The sequence below is a fragment of the Biomphalaria glabrata genome, chromosome 15 (genome assembly GCF_947242115.1).
Source record: "Biomphalaria glabrata chromosome 15, xgBioGlab47.1, whole genome shotgun sequence".
In the NCBI taxonomy this organism is placed as follows: Eukaryota; Metazoa; Mollusca; class Gastropoda; family Planorbidae; genus Biomphalaria; species Biomphalaria glabrata.
This window is the reverse complement of record NC_074725.1, coordinates 9,921,276-9,944,084: the sequence shown is the minus strand read 5'-3', so window position 1 is coordinate 9,944,084 and position 22,809 is coordinate 9,921,276. Positions and strand designations below refer to the sequence as shown.

At 38.2% G+C, this 22,809-nt stretch overlaps 1 protein-coding gene across 1 annotated transcript; it reads right to left on the bottom strand.

The window, feature by feature from the left end:
• Window positions 1-1,701: 1,701 nt before the first annotated feature.
• Window positions 1,702-22,711, bottom strand: LOC106055723 (toll-like receptor 4). The gene is made up of 4 exons (XM_013212121.2): window positions 22,526-22,711; window positions 12,553-14,967; window positions 11,477-11,640; window positions 1,702-2,492 (listed from the first exon to the last, which is right to left on the bottom strand). The coding sequence occupies exons 1-4, from the start codon at window positions 22,542-22,544 to the stop codon at window positions 2,295-2,297; spliced, it is 2,796 nt and encodes a 931-aa protein (XP_013067575.2). The 5' UTR covers window positions 22,545-22,711; the 3' UTR covers window positions 1,702-2,294.
• Window positions 22,712-22,809: the final 98 nt, after the last annotated feature.

Below are 22,809 nucleotides of genomic sequence, written 5' to 3'. Positions count from 1 at the left end.
TCTTGAGTTCGGGTCCCGGTAAAGACTGATTTTATGCTTCGGGACGTTTATGACACCCCCTCACTGAGTTCTCCCAACTCAAATGTGTACTTGACATACGTTGGAGAAGTAAAGGCGGTTGGTTGTTGTGCTGGCCACATGACACCCTCGTTAACCGTAGAAACAGCTGAGCATTACATCATCTGCCCTCTTAGATGGCAACAACCGAAAGAGGTACGTCTCTACCTTTTAGTTTTAAATATGTTATTTGTCAAGATTTTTAAAACATCTTTTTGTCTTAGAAGCTCAGTCAGAAGGAACTATTCCCTAAATCTTTATCACTGACGATGTTTCACAAGGCAAGTCACTTGTTTAACTCTTTCTCTCCTAACTGATGATACCAGCGTTGATTCCACCAGAATGTGGTAAATAAATACGGAGATAAAGAGTTAAACTTCTGTAGATGTTCATTATGAAAGGAGTGAGATAGTGGCAAGGTCATGCAGATTATTCGCTGCTACTTCAAGTCACAAGGGCAACAAGTTAAACTTAGTCCTGGAAACAATCCATTCCTTGCTACGGCTGCGTGAACAAGCACAATAGAATAGACTCGACCCTAGACAAGCCTAGTCATTATCAATACAAGCAGTTAAATCTAGATAGAGTTACTAAGGTCAAGAAATGCCTTGCTCCAGCGAATAGAAAATCAATGCTTTGAAATATGGTTAAAATCTAGCTACATACACATGTATATTTATATACACATTAGAGACCCAAAGGAAAGCTATTAATGAAGACAGACATAGAAGACAGTAAGAAAACTTAAATAGACCACCTGCGCACAATGGCTTTGTTTGCATGAGATGTGAAATATATGTAGGTCGCAATTGGGTCTGCATATTCATGTGAAAACATTGCACTCATCCTTAACCTTCAGAATCGAAGAGATTACCTTTATAGACATATAGAATGTCCGAATGTCAGAGTCCGAAAATTAATGAGGAATGCACCTGGCTGCATGCTGAGTCGGAACGAGATATCTGGAGGTCATTCACGAAGGCCGCGGGATACACATTCGAGACCAAAAGAAAATCTGCTGCCGAGGACAAACGCAGACGACGAAAAGAAAATCTAAATCGACCACTTGCGGACAATGGTTACGCTTGCCTTTGAAGTGGCAAAATATGTAGGTCACAGCTGGGGCTGCGCATCCACGGAAAATACTGTATTCCTCACTAATCTTCGGACTCGTAGACAAGCCTCATTATTATTATTATTTATATCATGATTATCATCTATATATAAACTAAAAAACAAATTCACAACTCTTAATAAATTTATGGGGGCATAATATAAAGCTCATCAGTTTCGAAGATCCGAGGGATAACAACGGTGTCATGTAGCCAGCACAATGACCAACTTCTTTTACTTCCCCAATGTATGTTAGGTATTTATTAAAGTTGGACTCAATCCATAAAAAAAAACGTCTTCGCCAGGATTCGAACTTAAGACACTCTCGGTTTGTAAGCCTAGCACTTTACCACTCAGTCAACGCGTCTTATCTTTAGGCAGTTTGAAAACTTAAGAAATTATATTTTATGAAAATGTTTATTTTGAAAAAAAAAAAAAGAAAACACAGAATAATATAATGACAATGAATTTCTCTGAATTGATTAACACAACATGATTTGTGACAGTATAAAGTTGAGAAGCATTTTGGTCTGTGATTCAACAGTCTAGTTTATTAAGTAGGATAATGACATGAAACAAATTAGACCTATATTTCATTCCACACGTCTCAACACATGAAAAGCAAAGACTGTACAAATCTGATTTCTTCTTCAGTCGTGGAGACATGAGCGACTTCTATCCACCAGAACGGTACTAAAAACAACACTCCATTTCTTCTTTACTCTGTCAGACGGTCTCAGTGCTACTCGTTGACTAGGGGACGACGTGAAAGACTCAAGACCGATGTGTCTAGACACTCAATGAATTTCTCTGTATGTTGTGTCTGTGCTATTTATATGGATGGTGTTGTTAATTGAGAAAAAATAGTCCTTGCAATCACAACGAATTTCCAAGAAGGATCAATAAAGTAGTCTTAGTCTTAGCGATGGACACCAATAATTTACTTCATAACCTGAAGAGGCCTGCTATGTTAGTTCTAAACTTCGCAGGTCGAGATATTCAGGCTTGTGTCCTACTCACAGTGATTAAAGCGACACAATTTTGGGACAATTTTTTTTTTTTTTTGCTTTTGTTCAATTTGTTTCGTAATCCTCCAAGTTTTCAATCACTGGCTAAGAATGAAATCAGAGCAAATCACTCGCCAATTTGTCGTAGAAAATTTTCAGTTCCCTCCCCTGAATTGAATCCTCTTGGGGGTAGGGAATGTAAGTGTTTGTTTTAATGAAGGTCAGAATTTCACCCAGTTTATGATTCGGAATTTTTTCTTTGATTAAAAACACCAGGACTGGTCTTCCCGAGGAAATCGCTTCCATGTTGGCCATCTGAAAGAGAAAAAAACCGCAATAAATTGTATTGTATAAATAATAAGTCAGCTTTACAGATAATGCATTACTAATTTCCGATAAATTCAACAGTTTATGTACACCTTTTGAAAAAAAATTATAAATATGGCTTACGTCGTTTTATTTTGAGATAAATTGGGAAAACCCGCACTCGACTCCAATGTTTCTTAGTATTCAGTAAAGAATTGAATAAATAAAAGATGAACATGAACATTATGCGCTAAGTCTCATGTAAAAACAATTAGCTGGACTCTTAATAGAACGAAAACCAACGGCTTAGCAAAGTTTAAGTCATTGATTAACATGCATTACTAGATTGACACATGAAATGCGTAGGACGTAATTATCTTCTTTTTTTTTTTTTTTTTGAAGTAACGTCTGTAATATATAAGACTAGCAACACGCACCGGCTACACCGATTTGTTCCTAGGCTTGTTATTGTTTAACATGGCCGGAACACCCTCTTCTTTTTTATTTTTTTAACGATCAAATTAACATACATTTTTAGCCCGTGAATTAATGTATCTGGTACAATGAAATTTCACGGCCCGCTCTCTCTTTCCTGAACACCTCCTTTCTTGTCTTTTTTATATATTATTTTTTAGTTTTAATAAAAGGACATCATTTAAACGATCATCATGCGCCCCTGACATATACTCGCTCTGATAAACAAAAATTCTTTAAAATACGAAATTCGTAATTCCTTGATCAATGAATGTGTCAGTGGTATTTTACAAATATAAAATAGATAAGATAAGAACTTGTTTGCGCAAGCTCACAGGCCAGACTTCTTGAGGTAGTCACGCTTCACAAGCAGTAAAAAATGAGGAATTGTAGATAACATGACCGTGGCATTTCTCTAGTCCTACATAAGAGACTCTCACGATCAACAAAACAATGTCAAGGACGCTAAAGTGAACTTCAATTGCTAACTAAAAAAAAAAAAAAGTCGAATTGCGCTATACTTTGAATAAAGTTCAATGCGTAGCAGTTAATATTAGTATCAACTCTCCTTAGTTAGTTAGCTAGTCATTTGCGTATTTGCTTTTTAATAAGTTTGATTTAGGTCATAGAGATTTAGAATGAAATTAATTTGTACTACAAACGGAACAGCTTAGATAATTTGATTCTGCAGTTCTAAAATAATGCACAAAAATATTCACACCTTTTAAACAAAAACCAAACTTAACAACACTTCCGGTATAGTGTACACCGGATATACCAACAAGCTAACTATTTATAGTTTTTCCGCCATGTATGAAAATCTTCAGATACAGACAGCAGACATTTGTTCAGAAGGACTTAGGTCTACATATGCTCATGCGTGCAGTGCTCCAGGTGATCTGTTGACATTGACCTAATGCAGTCAAGCGAATCCATTAGATCTACCTGGTGTTGGTAAGGACACGTTATTTTTAAAACTATCTTTCTGATTGGAATAAAAGAGAGAAGTTTGGGTGTACATAAAACACTCAAGTTCACTGGTGGAGTCGAACAAAGTTGAAGGTTGTTACGGTTGAACTGACATCAACGTCTCTCCTTACACTAGTCAGAATTCCATGTAGGACTACTCTAGTTTCTAAGAAAATTTCCAATAACTTTATTGACGAGTCTTTCGACCCTCTATTGTAATTTTCAATTAATTAGTTCTGTCACGTTCAATTAATTAGTTCTGTCATTTTCAATTATTTAGTTCTGACATTTCGAATTAGTCTTATAATTTTCAATTGTTTGGTTATGTCATTTTCCATTTCCCATTAAAGAGTTCTGACATTTCTAATAAAAAGTTTAGTTTTTTTGTCATTTCCAATTTTCGAAGAAAACTTTATTACTATTATTTAAATTGTAAAAAACTGAAAATGTCGCGAACTATTTAAAACTAAAACCTTTGCTCTTTCACATTTCAAATAAAAACGACAGAATTAGGAGAGAAAGAGTTAAACCATTCTTAAGAAAGAGCAGAGGAAATAAATATGTTCATTTCAAGAGGCCTTATACCTCAAAAAAAAACAACGCTAAGGGGCCTCATCGAGTCTAAATCCGGCCCTGAACTTTTTAAAATGAATAGCTAGATCTAGGTTTAAATTGTTTATTCTGATTTTGTTTTTGATCCCTTGTTTACGTTTAGTCAACCATTACATTTACCTAGAAGAGAAGCAGAAACATAAAAACATTGTGGCAAAGAGTTTCCCCCGTTCTGTCTCTAAGTTCACGCTACCGGTGTAGAGGAGATTTTTTCCCCATGATATTAAGTTATTAACGCAGTCCCTGGGTCCACTCGAGTTTAAATATCTCCTGTGTATTAGTCGTTGTGTTCGCCACACATCATTCTCGTTAACCATTAACAGGGATAGTTGACGGGCAACTAGACAAGGCAACAATACTGTAAAATTATAGTGAACAGCGGTGTTGGAGTGTTGTACAAAGAATAGTTATAACAGTATTACTCAGCATTTTAATTAAGGCGTCCGCCGGCGACACCCCATGAAAAAAACAACACATCCTTCCCCTTAATTAAGACGGTCAGAACCGGACACAACAGAATGTGACAACATATGCTCCAGAAGCTAAAAATAGGGACTAGCGAAAGTTGTCATTGTGGAGCATCGCCAGAGAATGCTCACCATGTCCTTCAAAGCTGGATACTCTATCCCAATGCGTGGCAAGTTGGTCTTCGTATCACACTAATTAGTGGCTCATTTGTTTGAAGTCACTGCACTGCGTGTGGCAATAGTTGTAGGTCGCAGCTGGGGCTGCGTAGCCACTGGAAGAGCTCATTCCGCATAAATCTTGGGAGTCGAAGACAAGCCTATATATAATTATTGTGCTTAGAGTCTTAAAGTGAACGTCGAACGCATCCTCCATTTTTTTTATTATTTTAGACTACTAACGGAAGAGTTGACGAAATTTGATTCCGCACTGCTGAATAGTAGGAGGCTGAGTGGTAGAGCACTTGGCTTCCGGACCGGGGGTCCTGGGTTCGAATCCAGGTGCAGACTGGGATTTTTAATTTCGGAATCTTAGGGCGCATCTGAGTCTACCCAGATCTAATGGGTACCTGACATTGGTTGGGGAAAAAGTAAAGGCGGTTGGTCGTTGTGCTGGCCATATGACACACACCCTCGTCAACCGTGGTCCATAGAAACAGATCATCATCCGCCCTATACATCGCGATGGGTTGGAAGGATTAGTCCTCCCGTAGAGCCTTGGCGAGAAACTCTGCTGTTAGGCGTAGTACCTTCAAGCTCCCATACAGGTTAAGTGACTGCAGACAAACTATCCCGCAGCTCTCGGAGCTGCATACACTCTTGCAAGAGATGCGCCACTGTCTCCACCGATTCTCCACAGTGTCGGCAATGGGCATCAAAATTTGGCCGGAACCTGGCAAAGTAAGCACCAACAGGGCAGTGCCCCGTTCTACACTGCGCAATGATAGATTGTTCCGACCTTTTTAGCCACCACCATGGATCGTCGCGGTCGCGTTGCCCTAAGGCCGCTATTGCTTCCTATCTCTCTTCCATTTTCTGCTTGGCTCCTTCCCGAGTGTACAGAATGTTTTTTTTTAAAGCACTAACTGATATCTGTAACTGGTTATAAAACTCTAATATATATTGGAAATTAATTGGAAATGTGTAGGGGAAACGTAAATGTGAATGTGAATTGTGTTGGTCACATCTTATCAGGGGATGGAAGGTATTGACGGATCCAGGGGTGGGGGTGGAACTGGCGCCCCCCCCCCCACTCGCCCTGTAGTATGTTGGCCGATTTGGTGGGGTAGGGAATTAGTATATAATTTTCATATTATATCGCTACCCTTCTGGTATCTTGGCGAATTCGGTGGGATGGGAGGGTGATTTCATCTTCTGCTCTTCCCCACTCTAGCCCTCAGAATGAGGGGGCTGTCAGAGTTTATGTAATTGCACATGAATTTATCATAATTATTTTAAGAAAAACTTTTTTTTGGAAAATTTAGAATTTATACAAAATTATTCAGTATAAGAGTAAAAATTGAGATGAGTTCTGAAAGCTAATATTCTTTATCACAATTTATGCTCCCACATTTTTTTTTTTTTGTTTAGAGCTTGGAATTATCGTTCTGTAACAAAACAAAGTTACAAACAGGCCTGTTGAACAAAAAAAAAAGCACCGAATAGAAGTAAGTATGATGCCTATCCTATAAGTAAGTGAAGGTTAATTGACCCCACTTTTTTTTTTAAAGGGGGGGGGTGGAGTCAATATGCCTGTGTTTTATGGCCGACCGTCTAGCGAGTTTGATAGCAGACGTGAGAAGAACTATTGCGCCGGAGAACAGAGATCCTTTACGTTGGTTACGGTAAGACACAACGCCGACGGCGCAGTAAAGCACGCGTAGCAAATAAATAGGAAATGGTGAAAATGTTTCAAATAACTATACAAATGGGATTTTTATATAGTTTATTTAAATAAACACACTTTTTATTTAATTATTCTAATAATTAGCTAGATAAATAAACAAAATCTACGTATCTCTCTTTCTATGCATCCATCTATCTATCCTCTCTCTGTCTAATTTATCTCTCTCTATCTGTCTATTTATCTCTCTATCCATCTATCTATCTATCCTTTATCTCTCTAACCTATCCATCTCTCTCTCTCTCTCTCTCTCTCTCTCTCTATCTGTATATCTAAAAGGTTTCTTTTTAAAAGCTATACAGTTGAAGATACCTGAATCTTTTTAAGTAATAAATGTAGGTTTACATACTCAATACATACAATACATGCACGCAGGTCATATAAGACAGATGGCCATGTTGCGTAACTCCCTCGCCACATGCTAGACTGTCAACATCCACCCATCCCTTCCTATCACCCCCCCCCTGCTGTTTTTTCATGTAACCCTCACTTAAATGGTCAAATCACACACATTTGGATACCCCACGACAGATTTGAATGATTGGTTTGTTTGTCTTAAGTCACCTGGAACAATGATCCATTCGGATGCATGGGCGGCCTACAATGGAATTGCTCATTTGCCTGTTTTGCCCCCGTATCAACATAATGTCGTCAACCATTCGACAAATTTTGTTGATCCGGCAACCGGCGCTACCACTAACCACGTTGAGAGAATGTGGAAGTCAATGAAGCAGAAATTGAAACGGATGAGCGGAACATCTGATGACCTACTGCAGAGTCATATTGATGAATTTCTGTGGAGACAGCGAAGAGGCAAAACAGGCAATGATGCATTCAACAACATTCTTGAGGACATCAGTTCTTTCTATCCTGTGCCATAACTTTCCCAACTGATTATTTTTTTTTTCGTAGTTTCCTATTCACTTAATGCTTACTTTATTACATTAGAAGTTAAAACTTACGTCACTTGACTTTGTCTCTATAAATATTTCTTTGATCATAAATAGGTACCTAGCTGTAATTCACTTAAAAAATCAGTGTAGAAATGGGGAGACATATGTTATTTAATACAAATGCTAATTTTTTATTAGGCATAAATAGTTTGTTCAACATTCATTATCTATTAATACAGTTGATATCAATTCACTTCACTGATTTTATGTAAAAGCCTTAGAGTTGCTTCTAGTCTCACTCTAGTGCACTAGCGGATCCAGAACTTTGGAGTGGGGGGGGGGCGATTTTTTTCCAAACCCTAACCCTAACGCCCAGTAAACCCTAACCCTACGCATAAACGTGCATACAGCGCGCGCGCGCGCGCACACACACACACACAGACACGCACACACACACGCTCACGCATATATAAATATGAGAATAAAAAAAGCAGCATTTCTCAACCTTCGGCGAAAAACAAAACAAATGGGGCAGCGCTATAAGGTTCTCTGGTAAAGTTCGGGGCGAAGCCCCGACGCCATAAGCGTTTTCTTACTTTTTTCACTGCAGAAACGCATTCTCCTGACAAGTACAGCTCATTATTCATCAATGGAGTTCGTGGCGAAGCCCCGACGCCATAAGCGTTTTCTCGCTTTTTTGACTGCAGATACGCATTCTCCTGACAAGTACAGCTCATTCTTCACAATGTAGTTCGGGGCGAAGCCCCGACGCCAAAAGCGTTTTCTTGCTTTTTTCACTGAAGAAACGCATTCTCCTGACAAGTACAGCTCATTATTCATCAATGGAGTTCGTGGCGAAGCCCCGACGCCATAAGCGTTTTCTCGCTTTTTTGACTGCAGATACGCATTCTCCTGACAAGTACAGACGCCAAAAGCGTTTTCTTGCATTCTTCATTGCAGAAACGCATTCTCCTGACATCTACAACTCATTACCCATAAATGAAGTTCGGGGCGAAGCCCCGACGCCAAAAGCGTTTTCTTGCATTCTTCTCTGCAGAAACGCATTCTCCTGACATCTACAACTCATTACTCATAAATGGAGTTCGGGGCGAAGCCCCGACGCCAAAAGCGTTTTCTTGCATTCTTCACTGCAGAAACGCATTCTCCTGACCTAAAGCTCATTATTCATACTATTAAAAAACGACCTTTCGAATAATGTTGTACTTGAAAAATATTCTAATTTGAATTTATAGACCCATAATACATTGCAAATAAAACCGATTTGTTCCTTGAAAAGATAGGATACTCCACGTATTTAGATTTTTGCTTTGAGGATCGCCGCCGAAAAAAAACTTATTCGATAAATAGTATTCAAGAAAACTCATGCATAAATTGTGAGTTATAGTCCCAAATTTATTTAGCTAGAAAAATATCAGATTGAGTAAAGGTTGGGAAAAGGCGACTATGAAAATGTTATTTGAGTTTAGAACTCATCTCAATCATGACTCTTATACTGAAAAATTTCGTTTGAATTCTAACTTTTCCAATGCAAAGTCTTTCTTAAAATACTTATGATAACTTCATGTGAAATTACAAAAACTGTCTGGAAATGGGAATGGCGGTAGAGTGAAAAAGATTAATCCTCGCTCCTTTACTAATTTCTGCTAAAGATTGCATTTGGCATTAAAGAATAGGTATGGGGCGACTCGATATAAGAATTTAATTTATAGTATATATAAATTGTATTAGTGACAGATTTTTTTAATTTTGTAATTTCTTAACTATAATACAAAAAGAAAAAGTATTGATTTGTCCGATGGGGGAAATGCGATTGCATGTATGGCCCCTCCCACCTGGTACAACCCTTTTTCATTTAAATTTTCTAATGATACAATTTGAGATTAGAGTGTGGTACGACATATTTACAATGGGTCACATATCAATACGTAGTTTATATTATATAGATATTCAACTAATTTTATTCACAAACTATGATTCTCCACAAAAATAGGACCGCCCCCCCCCAGCACTCAGAGGGCTAGAGTGGGGAGGGCAGTACATGCAATCGCCACCCCCCCCTCACCCCACCGAATCGGCCAAAATACCAGAAAGGGAGCGACATAATATAAAATTTATATATTAATTCAACTAATTTTGTTCACAAACTATGATTTCTCAATAAAAACGGACCGCCCCCCCCCCACTCAAAGGGTTTAGGTGGGAAGGGCAGAAGAGGTATTCGTCCCCTCCCCCCACCAATCGGCAAACAGGGAACGACATAATATAAAGATCGGTTAAATTATCAATAACAAGTTACAAGGATATAGATATTTAATTGATTTTGTTAGCAGGCTGTGATTTCTACCAATAAATTGGACCGCCCCCCCCACTCGAAAGTTAAGGGGGGGGGGGGCGGGATTGATACCATCGCCCCCTCCCGACCCCACCAAATCGGCCAACATACTAGAGGGGGGGGCGAAATAATCTTAAAATAGGTTGAAATATAAATAATTAGTATATATTTTTAACATAAGTAATAAATTCGTATACAAATTGTGTGAATCCTATACTAAAGTTCGTCCGACCCCCCCCTTCCCCCCCGAAGGGTCGGCCGAGTGGGGGGGGCGATCGCCCCTACCGCCCCCCCCCCCACTGGATCCGCCAGTGCTCTAGTGTAGCTGGAATAAGTATTTAATTTAATTATGACATTTGCGAAGAAATATACTCCATGTGGACATAAAAGTAGTCGCTATAGTTTAAATAGATCATTCTTCATACATACAACTAATGATGTAGCTCGAAACTATGTCTATCCCAAATTAATACCGAGCGCTCATTTATTATCGGTTCCCGAAGACAAAAGTGGACATCATGGTCATGGTAATCTATGTATCTTTCTTTACACAAAAGCTTCTATACAATTAATATTTGAGCGTTGTATGTTTTACGGTGGATTTCACAACTTGAAATAATTAAAAAAAAAAACAACATTTGTAGAGATCTGGCAGAAATAAGACCACTGTTCAATGAAACTGGAATTTTTTTAGTTGTGGGGTAAATTTTTAGCGTGTTATTTCCACTGTGACTCCAGTGTAGGCCTACTTTCCTAAATTTTATGCTTGAGAGCCACACGTTTGAACTGAACCACAAATGTTCTTATATTTGAACATCTTCTAGTGTAGGCCTACCTTTCATCTCTTTTTTATTTTTACATATATTCGTTTATACGGTTTAGGTGCAACTGCAACTTATTTCATTTACATTAATACAGCAATCATCAGCAATGAGCCTTTGTATTGTATAGCATATGTCTCCTCTACCGGCTTTAAATATAAAAAAAAAAAAAAAGTTACATTTTAGTTAAAATGCCGGTAACTCCACCGTTGTCTGGTTCCAAGTCCAGAATGTGAAAGGAGGAGGGGCGAGCATATGTTAGGCTACACACTACTCTTCATAAACATCCAGCTACTATATCTGTACTTATAAGTAAACCCATTAAGTTTAATTTAATTTGAAAATAAAATAAAGAATATGTTGCACATATACGAAACCCAGTATGACCTGATTACCGTAGCGATAGACAGCGCGGTGCTGCCACCTGCGTAATATCCTTCAAAAGGGTCTTGCGATGTAAAGTTTTACCCAAAAATCAATAGTTTAACTACAGCAGCAGCTTACCTGAACTTCATAGTAACACCACTGGCTCCGAACGTATTTATTGGTCAGTACCACTAATGTTTTCCTACAAGATTTCACCGCCTGCACGATGTTAGAAGCAATGTAATTTCCCGCCACAAATTTCTGCCCGTGCATGTAGACTTTGACATGCCGTTTCTCCAGCTCTGAAAGCAAACAGTCGGAGGAGAAATGTTGAGAGACATACAGATTTTTATAAATAGTAAGGATGCACTAATTCAAAGTTTCCCAAACTTTCTCTTTAACCGAACACTTCGCACATTCTGAGAATTGAACGGAACACTTTGCTTATTTTCTGCTTATGATTTGTTTTTCTATTTGTTTGAATAAAAAAAATTTAACCATATTGTAAGTTTGACATTTTTAGTATAAAACTATAATGAAATAGAAATATAACCATTAGACACGGTAGAGTTTGATCACTTTGATGATAATGAGGCTTTGAAGAGCAGAACTGCTTGGCATCAGGCACGATAAGGATAGGCCAAGATGACCTCTAATCACTGGCGGATCCGGGCCCCCCCCCCTCGACCGAGATTTTATTAGATTCTTTTACAAAGTTATATGCTAAATATATCCACTGGCCCTAACTTTTCTACTGATAAAGTCTCTTAAACATACTTTACAGTTTTATACTAGCCTAACAAATTTTGGGAATACTTTATCTGTAGGCTACAGCGTGATGCTGTCATTCCAAATGAATTATGTTGCAATCTAAGCTCAATCTTTGGTTTTGTATTTCAAGACAGAATTTAGTTTCTAAAGTATAAGAGCATTTATCTCCCTTTTCTTTTAATAACAATACTTATGACCAGTGTTCCCAAAACCGTGTTCCGCGGAACCCTAGTGTTCCACAAGCCCTAAATATGTGTTCCACGAACAAGTTAAATACTTAAACTAGTAAACCACTAAATCTCACCAAATATAAGCAAAGTGTTCCGCTAAATACTCAGAATGTGCTAAGTGTTCCGTTATGGGAAAAAGCTTGGGAACCACTGCGTTAGACTGAGATCTAAATCAAGTAATTTCATTGAATGTATTCAGTCACCCAGACTTACCAGTGGAAAGTGTTTGCGCTACGAACGTCTCGTCGTTGTGGACGTAGGAGATGAACACGTCATATTCAAACTTCTGACGTCTGTCACTTTTTCTCTTCTGCTGGTAGTTGAGATAAGCCACGTGGTACCAATACCTTAGACTCCAGCGGAATCTGTAGATAATCATCCCGACAATGACGCATGCCAGCACCAAGGTGGCGCCAATGATGATCAGAAAGATGACCACGTTGGAGGCACATTGTCTGTTTAGAGATAGCACCGTCTCGAAGTAGCCGTCGGGCATTGCCAGGATTGACCCATCGTCTTGCTTACACAAATAGCCTTGAGACTGGCTTACATTCACCCAGTTCACCATCCACTTTAGAAACTCCAAATTTGCGCAAGTGCAGTCAATTGGGTTTTTGGACAAGTCCACTTGAACCTCAAAGCCATCTTTTCGAATTCTGTCGATCTGGTCAGTGACGTTCGAGAACAAACGAGATATTTTGTTATCGCTGAGGTTCAAACGTCTTAATTGATTCATCTTGGTAATGTCCACGTTAAATTCGGATATTTTATTTCTGCTGAGGTCAATCTCGGTCACATTGGACAGACCGTGAAAAAAATACACTTGCATTTTGTCGATAGAGTTGAATGACAGGTCCAGATAGGACAAGCTACTCAAGTTCTCAAATAACCTTTCCTTACTGCTGCCGATAAAATCCCCAAGCATGTTTACACTAAGGGTCAAATTTCTCAACGAGTTCAAACAACTAAAAAACATTCGATTGATAGTTTGCACAAAACTGTTGGAAATGCTTAAATTTTCTAAGGAATCGAAATTGATTAATGGTCCGTCAAGCTGGGGAAAGAAATTTTGGTCAAGTTTTAAAACTTTGAGGGTATTGTTTATGTCTATTTTCATTGAGGTCAGTTTATAACTGAGTCCCGCTTTGACGATCTCCAGCACTTCAAGTCTCGGCGGAATGGGAAAGGTGAAATTGGGCCCTAAACAGAGGCTGCGTCTTTTTAACAGCCGCCTTTTTGAAAGGCCGTACGGACCAACATATGGGTAGGTGGTTGGCACGTCGTAGAGGTAGTCTTCTCCATTAATGGTCAGGGTTTTAAGGCTTGTGAGAGCGGTTAAATTCTGGAGATAGGCGCCGAACTCAAATTTATTTTTACCGACGTCAAGATAAAGTAGATTGGGTGGTAATTTAGTCAAAATGGTGGGGTCAACGGTTTCGATACTGTTTCCCGCCACTTTCAGTGTTGTTAGATTCAGGGGCAAATTTTGGATTTGATTCTCCTTGACATGCTTTCCAGTGGCGTATCTAGATTCAATTGTGCTGGCATCCAGGAATTCAAGAGGCAGTTTCTTAAGACTAGCTGTGATCTGTTCGAAATTATCGATGCCCAAGTTTTCATTGTAATGTAAATCTAGAACTTTTAGGTTTGTGAGATTTGAAAACGTGTCACTATAAATACTCATTAAGTGGCAGTTACTGATGTTTAAGAAAGTGAGTGTTGGGACATTCTCAAACGTGCTGTAGTTTAAAGAGCCCATGTTACAGTAGCCATCCACGAAACCGGTCATGGATAAATTTTTTAACCTGGTCATATTTTTAAATCCGGGTCCGAATGTTTTGTTAGTTAGTCCATCCATGTAGAGAGTTTCCAGATTCGTGAGCTGGCTTAAAGCTACGTCTGGATAATTAGAATTATCTAGTGACGACTGGTTGTTTTTATTTATCCTTAGTTCGGTGAGGTTGGTTAAAGGTTGAAAGACAAGCGCTGGGAATGTTCCTTCAACCATGGAGAGGTGATTGTTGCGCAAATCTAAATGTGTCAAGCTACCCAGGCCACAGAACGAAGTGTTGTATAAATGCGATATTTTGTTCCTGGCTAAACTCAAGCTCTTTAACTCTGTATAACGACAGAAGACATACCCAGGCACTTCTCTGATACTGTTATTGCCGAGTTTCAGGCTAGTGATATTAGTATGCAGATTAGTTGGGATACAGGTCAAGTTCAGGTGCTGACAGTCACATTTGTCGTTATTGTAAATGCAATTCGTAGCATTGCAATTAACACTCGGAACCACTTCCGAGCAATTGCTTTCGGCGCGAAGCGAGGATTGAAAGGAAAGGTGCTTGCTGTCTATAACACTTCCGGCTGACGACATGCCCACACGCATTGCATGCACGAAGCTTCTCCTCTGGCGTGCATATTTCTGGGCTACTGTTTTTCTTGATGTGGGTTTAGAGTCTGGTAATAGTTTTTCTAAGCCAAGCGCTTGGCCAAAGTGTCTCTCCTGGACATAACTCGATGACTTACGAACAAAGTTTTTATTAGAGATCTTTTTGAATGAATATCCATTGCAATCAGGCACGTGTGCTGAGTAGACTATGAACAGGGTGATTACAATGTAAATGGCTGAAATAAATAAAAATAAATTAATTTAAAGATATCTATCTATCTATGTATCTATCTATGTATCTCTCTCTCTCTCTCTCTCTCTCTCTCTCTCTCTTTCTGTAAGAAGCTCTTTATACTTTTTAATCGTCTTCTATTCCTAATATTACACCGACAAAGTCTACATTGTACGATCATCTAGTAAAGATAAATTAATTAGTAATAATTCAAATTCCACGTTAACTCAATAGCTACACTAATTGTTTGGGATGTCCATGACAATATATAATTTTGAAAGTCAGGTAGTCAAAGTGCTAATATGGTTTAATAAAAGTTTTCAATGCAAATAGTGAAAGACTTGTAATATTGACACAATTCAACAAAGCCAAAGATCATCTCTCGAGACGTAAAATGCCACAGAGAGACAGAAAGAGACAGAGAGGGTTAGGAATGAAATCTGTTAGTATTACGTTACAGGTTGGGGAAAAATGAGGCTAACAGAAGGCTGCTAATTAATATGCATAACGTTTCTTAGGATGCCATGTCACGTGCATCAATGAAATATTAAATCACAAAAAGGTAATAGTTTTAAGTGATCTCGGCTTTGTCAGATGAGGCTCTAAAAAGAGATAAAAGAAAAAAAATGTGGACATAATGCTATCAACTTTACGTCGGTCAAAGAGAATCAAAAGAAAAAGGTCAACTAAGTGGGTTTCATTTCCTTTGTGGGATTGAACATAGCATGACTCTTCAGCTGATAATGTTTTCAAACAGAACAAGATTTATGGGTAAAAATATAAGCGTCCTATTTTTTTGTGAGGCGGCAAAGTCTAAGTTACGCCACTTTGCGGAAACAGACATCAAAACCAGTGGCGTAGCTATGGTGTGGTAGGGGTGATGGAGGAGAATTTGAAAATCTCCCCGGGCTCCCAAGTGAGTGTTCGTTTGTTTGTTTTTTACATTAAATATTAAATATTACGCCATTATCTCATGTCATGATGTCGAATGTGAAAATGCAGGGGCCGCTGGGGCCTCTAAAGAGGTCAAGCCCCCGGGCCCCCAAATGATGGCAAATTCCTAGCTACGCCACTGATCAAAACATTGGCGGAACCAGAGGAAGGGATGGTCCCCAATCAATATTTACTCAATGTGTAAATATTTATCTAATAATAATTTCAATCAAGCAGTTACGTTAGCAGAAATATTTGGGCCCCAGACAACTGGGCACGTGTGGGCTCCTCTGCATCCCCCATCTCGTGCCAAAGACGTATATAAGATGCATAAAAAAAAAGGTTGGTGGTGATCCCCATCGGTTTAAGTCCTGGACTAAAGATTTGTTTGCCCCGCCCCCATTTTTTAGCGGGAATGAAAAAAAAAAGGGGGGGGGGCTGATTACCTCTAGGTCTACAACTGGCACTCTACAATTTAATAAGGTTGTGACCGAGCGTCGCTTGAGGTTTTTCGGGACATTTCTTCTGACCAAATGGCTGCCTGGTCGAGTGGTACACGCTCTGGAGTGTCTTTTGTTGGTCTCGATTTTGCTGGGTTCGCCACCCCACCCCCAGCCATCCTGCAGGAGGTTGTAGAATGGAACTTAATTCTCTTTAAATCTGACGAAATATCTGCAACACGTCAAAACAAAGCCATGAATCCCGCGCCCCACAACATGGTAGCAACTGACACGGACCCGAGGACAACGCAAACAACGAAGTCCTCGTACAACGTGGAGGACCTCCAGGTAGATGACACTAGCTGGGAAGAGGCATGTCATATTCCACAATTAAGAATCATATTTGTACAAGTTATATGGGGGTGGGGAGATGGAAGTAACCAGAATGATAGGAAAGAAGAAATAACCTGCATGCCAGAATGATAGGAAAGAAGAAATAACCTGCATGTCAGAATGATAGGAAAGAAGAAATAACCTGCATGTCAGTATGATAGGAAAGAAGAAATAACCTGCATGCCAGAATGATAGGAAAGAAGAAACAACCTGAATGCCAGTATGATAGGAAAGAAGAAATAACCTGCATGTCAGTATGATAGGAAAGAAGAAATAACCTGAATGCCAGTATGATAGGAAAGAAGAAATAACCTGCATGTCAGTATGATAGGAAAGAAGAAATAACCTGAATGCCAGTATGATAGGAAAGAAGAAATAACCTGAATGCCAGTATGATAGGAAAGAAGAAATAACCTGAATGCCAGTATGATAGGAAAGAAGAAATAACCTGAATGCCAGAATGATAGGAAAGAAGAAATAACCTGCATGTCAGTATGATAGGAAAGAAGAAATAACCTGCATGCCAGAATGATAGGAAAGAAGAAATAACCTGAATGCCAGAATGATAGGAAAGAAGAAATAACCTGCATGTCAGAATGATAGGAAAGAAGAAATAACATGAATGCCAGAATGATAGGAAAGAAGAAATAACCTGCATGTCAGAATGATAGGAAAGAAGAAATAACCTGCATGTCAGAATGATAGGAAAGAAGAAATAACCTGCATGCCAGAATGATAGGAAAGAAGAAATAACCTGCATGTCAGAATGATAGGAAAGAAGAAATAACCTGCATGCCAGAATGATAGGAAAGAAGAAATAACCTGCATGCCAGAATGATAGGAAAGAAGAAATAACCTGCATGCCAGAATGATAGGAAAGAAGAAATAACCTGCATGTCAGAATGATAGGAAAGAAGAAATAACCTGCATGTCAGAATGATAGGAAAGAAGAAATAACCTGCATGCCAGAATGATAGGAAAGAAGAAATAACCTGCATGTCAGAATGATAGGAAAGAAGAAATAACCTGCATGTCAGAATGATAGGAAAGAAGAAATAACCTGCATGCCAGAATGATAGGAAAGAAGAAATAACCTGCATGTCAGAATGATAGGAAAGAAGAAATAACCTGCATGCCAGAATGATAGGAAAGAAGAAATAACCTGCATGCCAGAATGATAGGAAAGAAGAAATAACCTGCATGCCAGAATGATAGGAAAGAAGAAATAACCTGCATGTCAGAATGATAGGAAAGAAGAAATAACCTGCATGTCAGAATGATAGGAAAGAAGAAATAACCTGCATGCCAGTATGATAGGAAAGAAGAAATAACCTGCATGCCAGTATGATAGGAAAGAAGAAATAACCTGCATGCCAGTATGATAGGAAAGAAGAAATAACCTGCATGCCAGTATGATAGGAAAGATTGATTTGATTTGATTTTGATTTTAGGCACATCGGCACAATTTAGGCCATGTCGTGCCTGCAGTCCCTTATGGACTACTCTCTCTCTCTACACAACAAGGGCTAAATTCTACACAGTTAAATCATTAAAATCAAGGTCTATTCACAGTTAAAATAGTAAAGGTAGTAAAAATTTAATAATTTGGTAAAAATCTAATGTAAATAGTACATGTTCACTAATTCAGTACATGTTCACTAATTCATATGATAGGAAAGAAGAAACAACCTGAATGCCAGAATGGCATCAGTCCAGAGTTTTTAAAAATGCTTCTATCTGGTGATCAACTCGATCAAACAGCTATATCAACAGATCAACTCTTTTAACAGGTTAACTCTACCATCTCTAATTCTCTATCAACTAGAATCAATTAAAAGATCAACTCTATCAACACATCAACCGTAATTTGTTCATCAATAGAGATAATGTATCAACAGATCAACTCTATCAACAAATCAACTCTATCATCTCTATCAATAGATCAATTCTATAAACATATCAAACGTATCAATTAACTCTATCCTCTGGCAATAGATAGAATGAATCAACGGATCAACTCTATTCTCTATCAATAGAGTTGATCAACAGATCAACTCTATCAAAAAATCAATTCTATCAACAGATCAACTCTATCATTTATATCGGTAGAGTCATCAACAGATCAGCTCTATCTCTATCAATAAGTAGAATCTATCAACAGTCCAACTCTGTCAACAGATCAACTTTATCATTTCTATCAATAGATAGAATCTATCAACAGATAAACTTGGTCAACAGATCAACTTAAGAATCTATCAACAGATCAGCTCTATCAACAGATCAACTCAGTATATAGAATCTATCAAAACTATCAACTGACCCAAGAAATAAATAAAACTGTGAAGAAGTTTCTAAGAATCAGCTAAATCCCATCACTAACCACCAATTTTCAGAGACAGTTTATGAATGGGGATGACTATAGGTCCAGTTTATGAATAGGGATGACTATAGGTCTGATGGTCTTAACTTGGATAAAGGTAATCGAAAGCGGAAGCAGAGAAGATTTCCCATACGACTACGTCTCTTATCTCTTCTGCGCCATTTTTTTTTAATCCCGAGCAAAACAAAAAATGGTATGATAAATCAAATTTCAAGATAATAGTCTATTTTGATTTTTAGAAGTTAAAATATTTATGAAGTTAATATTATCACACGGAGAAATGCAAAAGGAAAAAAAGATGGCATAATGATAAAAGTGCATTGTTCACTGTAAACAATGTTTAGTGACTATCAGGAGACGCAGTTGACATCATATCCGGTGAGATTGATAACAACTGTTATTATTAGGACAAGACCGAAACTATTATTGCTGATAGATGGTATAACCGTGCACCTATATGTAGCATTTTGAAATAGAGTAAATAATGTTTATAAAATTTTTTATCAATGTTTGCAGTGCTGTGCTGGCGGGTATGGATCTACTTGAGCTGAGCTGCAGAGAATTCAGAATACTGCTACACAAAACAAGACACGATTCTGCTACTGCTCATGCTTACAACCGCGAATGCAGTAGTCGAGTACAAGGTTTCCACATTTTTCTCAGTATCTACAACAATTGATTATAATACAAGGTGGTAGCTGGTGGCAACACTTTGTCACAGAATGTACAAGAGTCGATTACAAAGTTTACAGGCTTTTTCTAGTGCATGAACTAAGGTTTGAAAATCATTGAGACCTAACTGTTTAGTTTGCCATTTTGACTCTTGTATTTATATCTGTTATGTTCTCATATCACCTTTAGCCTACACTATGTTTGCGAACAGCGCTATATAGATTAAATTATTAATTAAAAAAAATAATAGTAGTATAAGTGTATTAGGTTTACATAGCTATGTGACATGCAACACAAAGAACACTGAACAACTGACATGTATACGGTTACCAAACACCTACACGCCCAAAGGATAGCACAAAGGAGGACAAAGCATTGAAAATGAGAGGAAACAATTACAATGTTAATCGTTGACTTTGATAAATCAAAGGTTGAAGGTCGTAAACTAGTCTCATATTTATCAAGAAGTGACTTTTTTTTTTCAGTATCGGTAGTTCAACACTCTCGCAAACATACGCATGGAGTCTTCTCTTTACATTTTACTTAGTAATGAGTCAATGGAGAGTCTATTACCTTTATCTGTCAATGGAGAGTCTATTACCTTTATCTGTCAATAGAGAGTCTATTACCTTTATCTGTCAATGGAGAGTCTATTACCTTTATCTGTCAATGGAGAGTCTATTACCTTTATCTGTCAATGGGGAGACTATTACCTTTATCTGTCAATGGAGAGTCTATTACCTTTATCTGTCAATGGGGAGTCTATTACCTTTATCTGTCAATGGAGAGTCTATTACCTTTATCTGTCAATGGGGAGTCTATTACCTTTATCTGTCAATGGGGAGTCTATTACCTTTATCTGTCAATGGAGAGTCTATTACCTTTATCTGTCAATGGAGAGTCTATTACCTTTATCTGTCAATGGAGAGTCTATTACCTTTATCTGTCAATGGGGAGTCTATTACCTTTATCTGTCAATGGAGAGTCTATTACCTTTATCTGTCAATGGTGAGTCTATTACCTTTATCTGTCAATGGGGAGTCTGTTACCTTTATCTGTCAATGGAGAGTCTATTACCTTTATCTCTCAATGAGTCAATGGAGAGTCTATTACCTTTATCTGTCAATGGGGAGTCTATTACCTTTATCTGTCAATGGAGAGTCTATAACCTTTATCTGTCAATGGGGAGTCTATTACCTTTATCTGTCAATGGAGAGTCTATTATCTTTATCTGTCAATGGGGAGTCTATTAGCTTTATCTGTCAATGGAGAGTCTATTACCTTTATCTGTCAATGGGGAGTCTATTACCTTTATCTCTCAATGAGTCAATGGAGAGTCTATTACCTTTATCTCTCAATGAGTCAACAGGAGAATCAGAACCTTGCTACCTCAAGTTCTGGATCCTCAGAAACACAGAAAATCGCTGTAAGAAAACCTGAGGCGAACAGCGATTTACTACAACTCCCATGCTAAAGATTTACCTCCCCTTGCTAAGGGTGAAGAGGTGAGACTAAGGTCAAGGTCGCGGGTGCCATGAGCGCTGGCAAAAGGGAGTCATACCTCGTCAGTTACAACAACGGTCGTATGAAGTTGAATCAGGCGGAGGAGTTTTTCGCCGAAATAGACTTCACTTACGAAGAATCCCACCGCCTGCTGAAACGAATGTGCCCACACCAATAGGTACGGCCGAGCCTGATAATCCCGCACCTGTGGATGGACCCAGCACAGATGAAAGTACTGCTCAGAGATCCGAGGGCCTTATACAAGACCAGTCACATGGGTCGACAACCTATACAACTAGGTCAGGTCGAGTGGCCAAATCCACTAGAACTTGTGACTTTGTATATGACTAACCTCAAACACCGGAGGATGTTACATTTGTATGTGTATTTATGTTTATGTATGTTGTGTGTGTGTGTGTTTGTTTTCTTGTTGTCTCCCTTGTTCTACTGTACAGTATGTTCACGTGTTCACGGTTTTCTTTAAGTGTGTCATTAGTATGTATTGGACTCTCCTGTTTGATTCTCTACACTTGTTCTACTTAATAAAAATGGAGTGTAACTTTTAAACAACAGTATTGTTATTGTATTGTGATAGTATAACAGTTTCTGCTTGGACAGGAAGTGAAGACTGGTGTAAGAGTCACGTGTCTGAATATGACAGTTCAAGTAGATTCGAAAGAGAATAAAATAGGTTTTCAAATTCTATTAAATCTGTGTTTAAATATGTATTGCGAAAATTTAGAATCTATTATTCTGACATCGAAATCCTGTAGAAATTTGTGAAAAAAAAAGTTTATTTTTATCGGCCCTCGTACGGACAGATTGACGGACAGACTACACAAAGCATTTTTTTTAAAGGCTTCAGTTGAAATTAGTGTTTTATTAGTGATTACATGTGGTATTGCATTAGCTATTTGCAGTAATCTTACATGCTTGTCTGTGTTGCTCACAGCCTTCTGGAATCCTAAATCAAGTTTATAAATTACTATCGAAATATATATAGATAGGCCTATATATATATATATATATATATATATATATATATATATATATATATAGATTAGATAGATAGATAGATAGATAGATAGATAGATAGATAGATAGATAGATAGATAGATAGATAGATAGATAGATAGATAGATAGATAGATAGATAGATAGATAGATAGATAGATAGATAGATAGATAGATAGATAGATAGATAGATAGAAAAGGAAAACGTGTTTTACGTAAAGAACTTACCAATATTGAAAGACGCCATTCTAACGGTATTCACTATGTATGGACACACGACTTAAGCACCAGAAGACAGCTGTTATCAGTGACATGACTTAAGGGGCTAGACCTGGTTATATCACCACGCAGAGGTAAGATATACCAGCTATTCACCTTACTGTTGGCGCTCTCCTGCGTTGAAGACATACCAGTGCCCTCTCGCTTTTAGAGATAGTCGCGGTTGTGGAAATGTCGATGATAGTCCACAAAGACCCCGCCCCTTCCCCCAAAAAGCAAGTTCAAGGTTCAAT

What these genes read in the sequence shown, in the direction of transcription:
- LOC106055723 (XM_013212121.2), bottom strand. An exon ending in AGCGCAAACACTTTCCACTG is followed by an intron (nt 11,641 to 12,552) that starts GTAAGTCTGGGT and finishes GTTTGCTTTCAG; the next exon opens with AGCTGGAGAAACGGCATGTC. An exon ending in GGTGTTACTATGAAGTTCAG is followed by an intron (nt 2,493 to 11,476) that starts GTAAGCTGCTGC and finishes TTTCTCTTTCAG; the next exon opens with ATGGCCAACATGGAAGCGAT.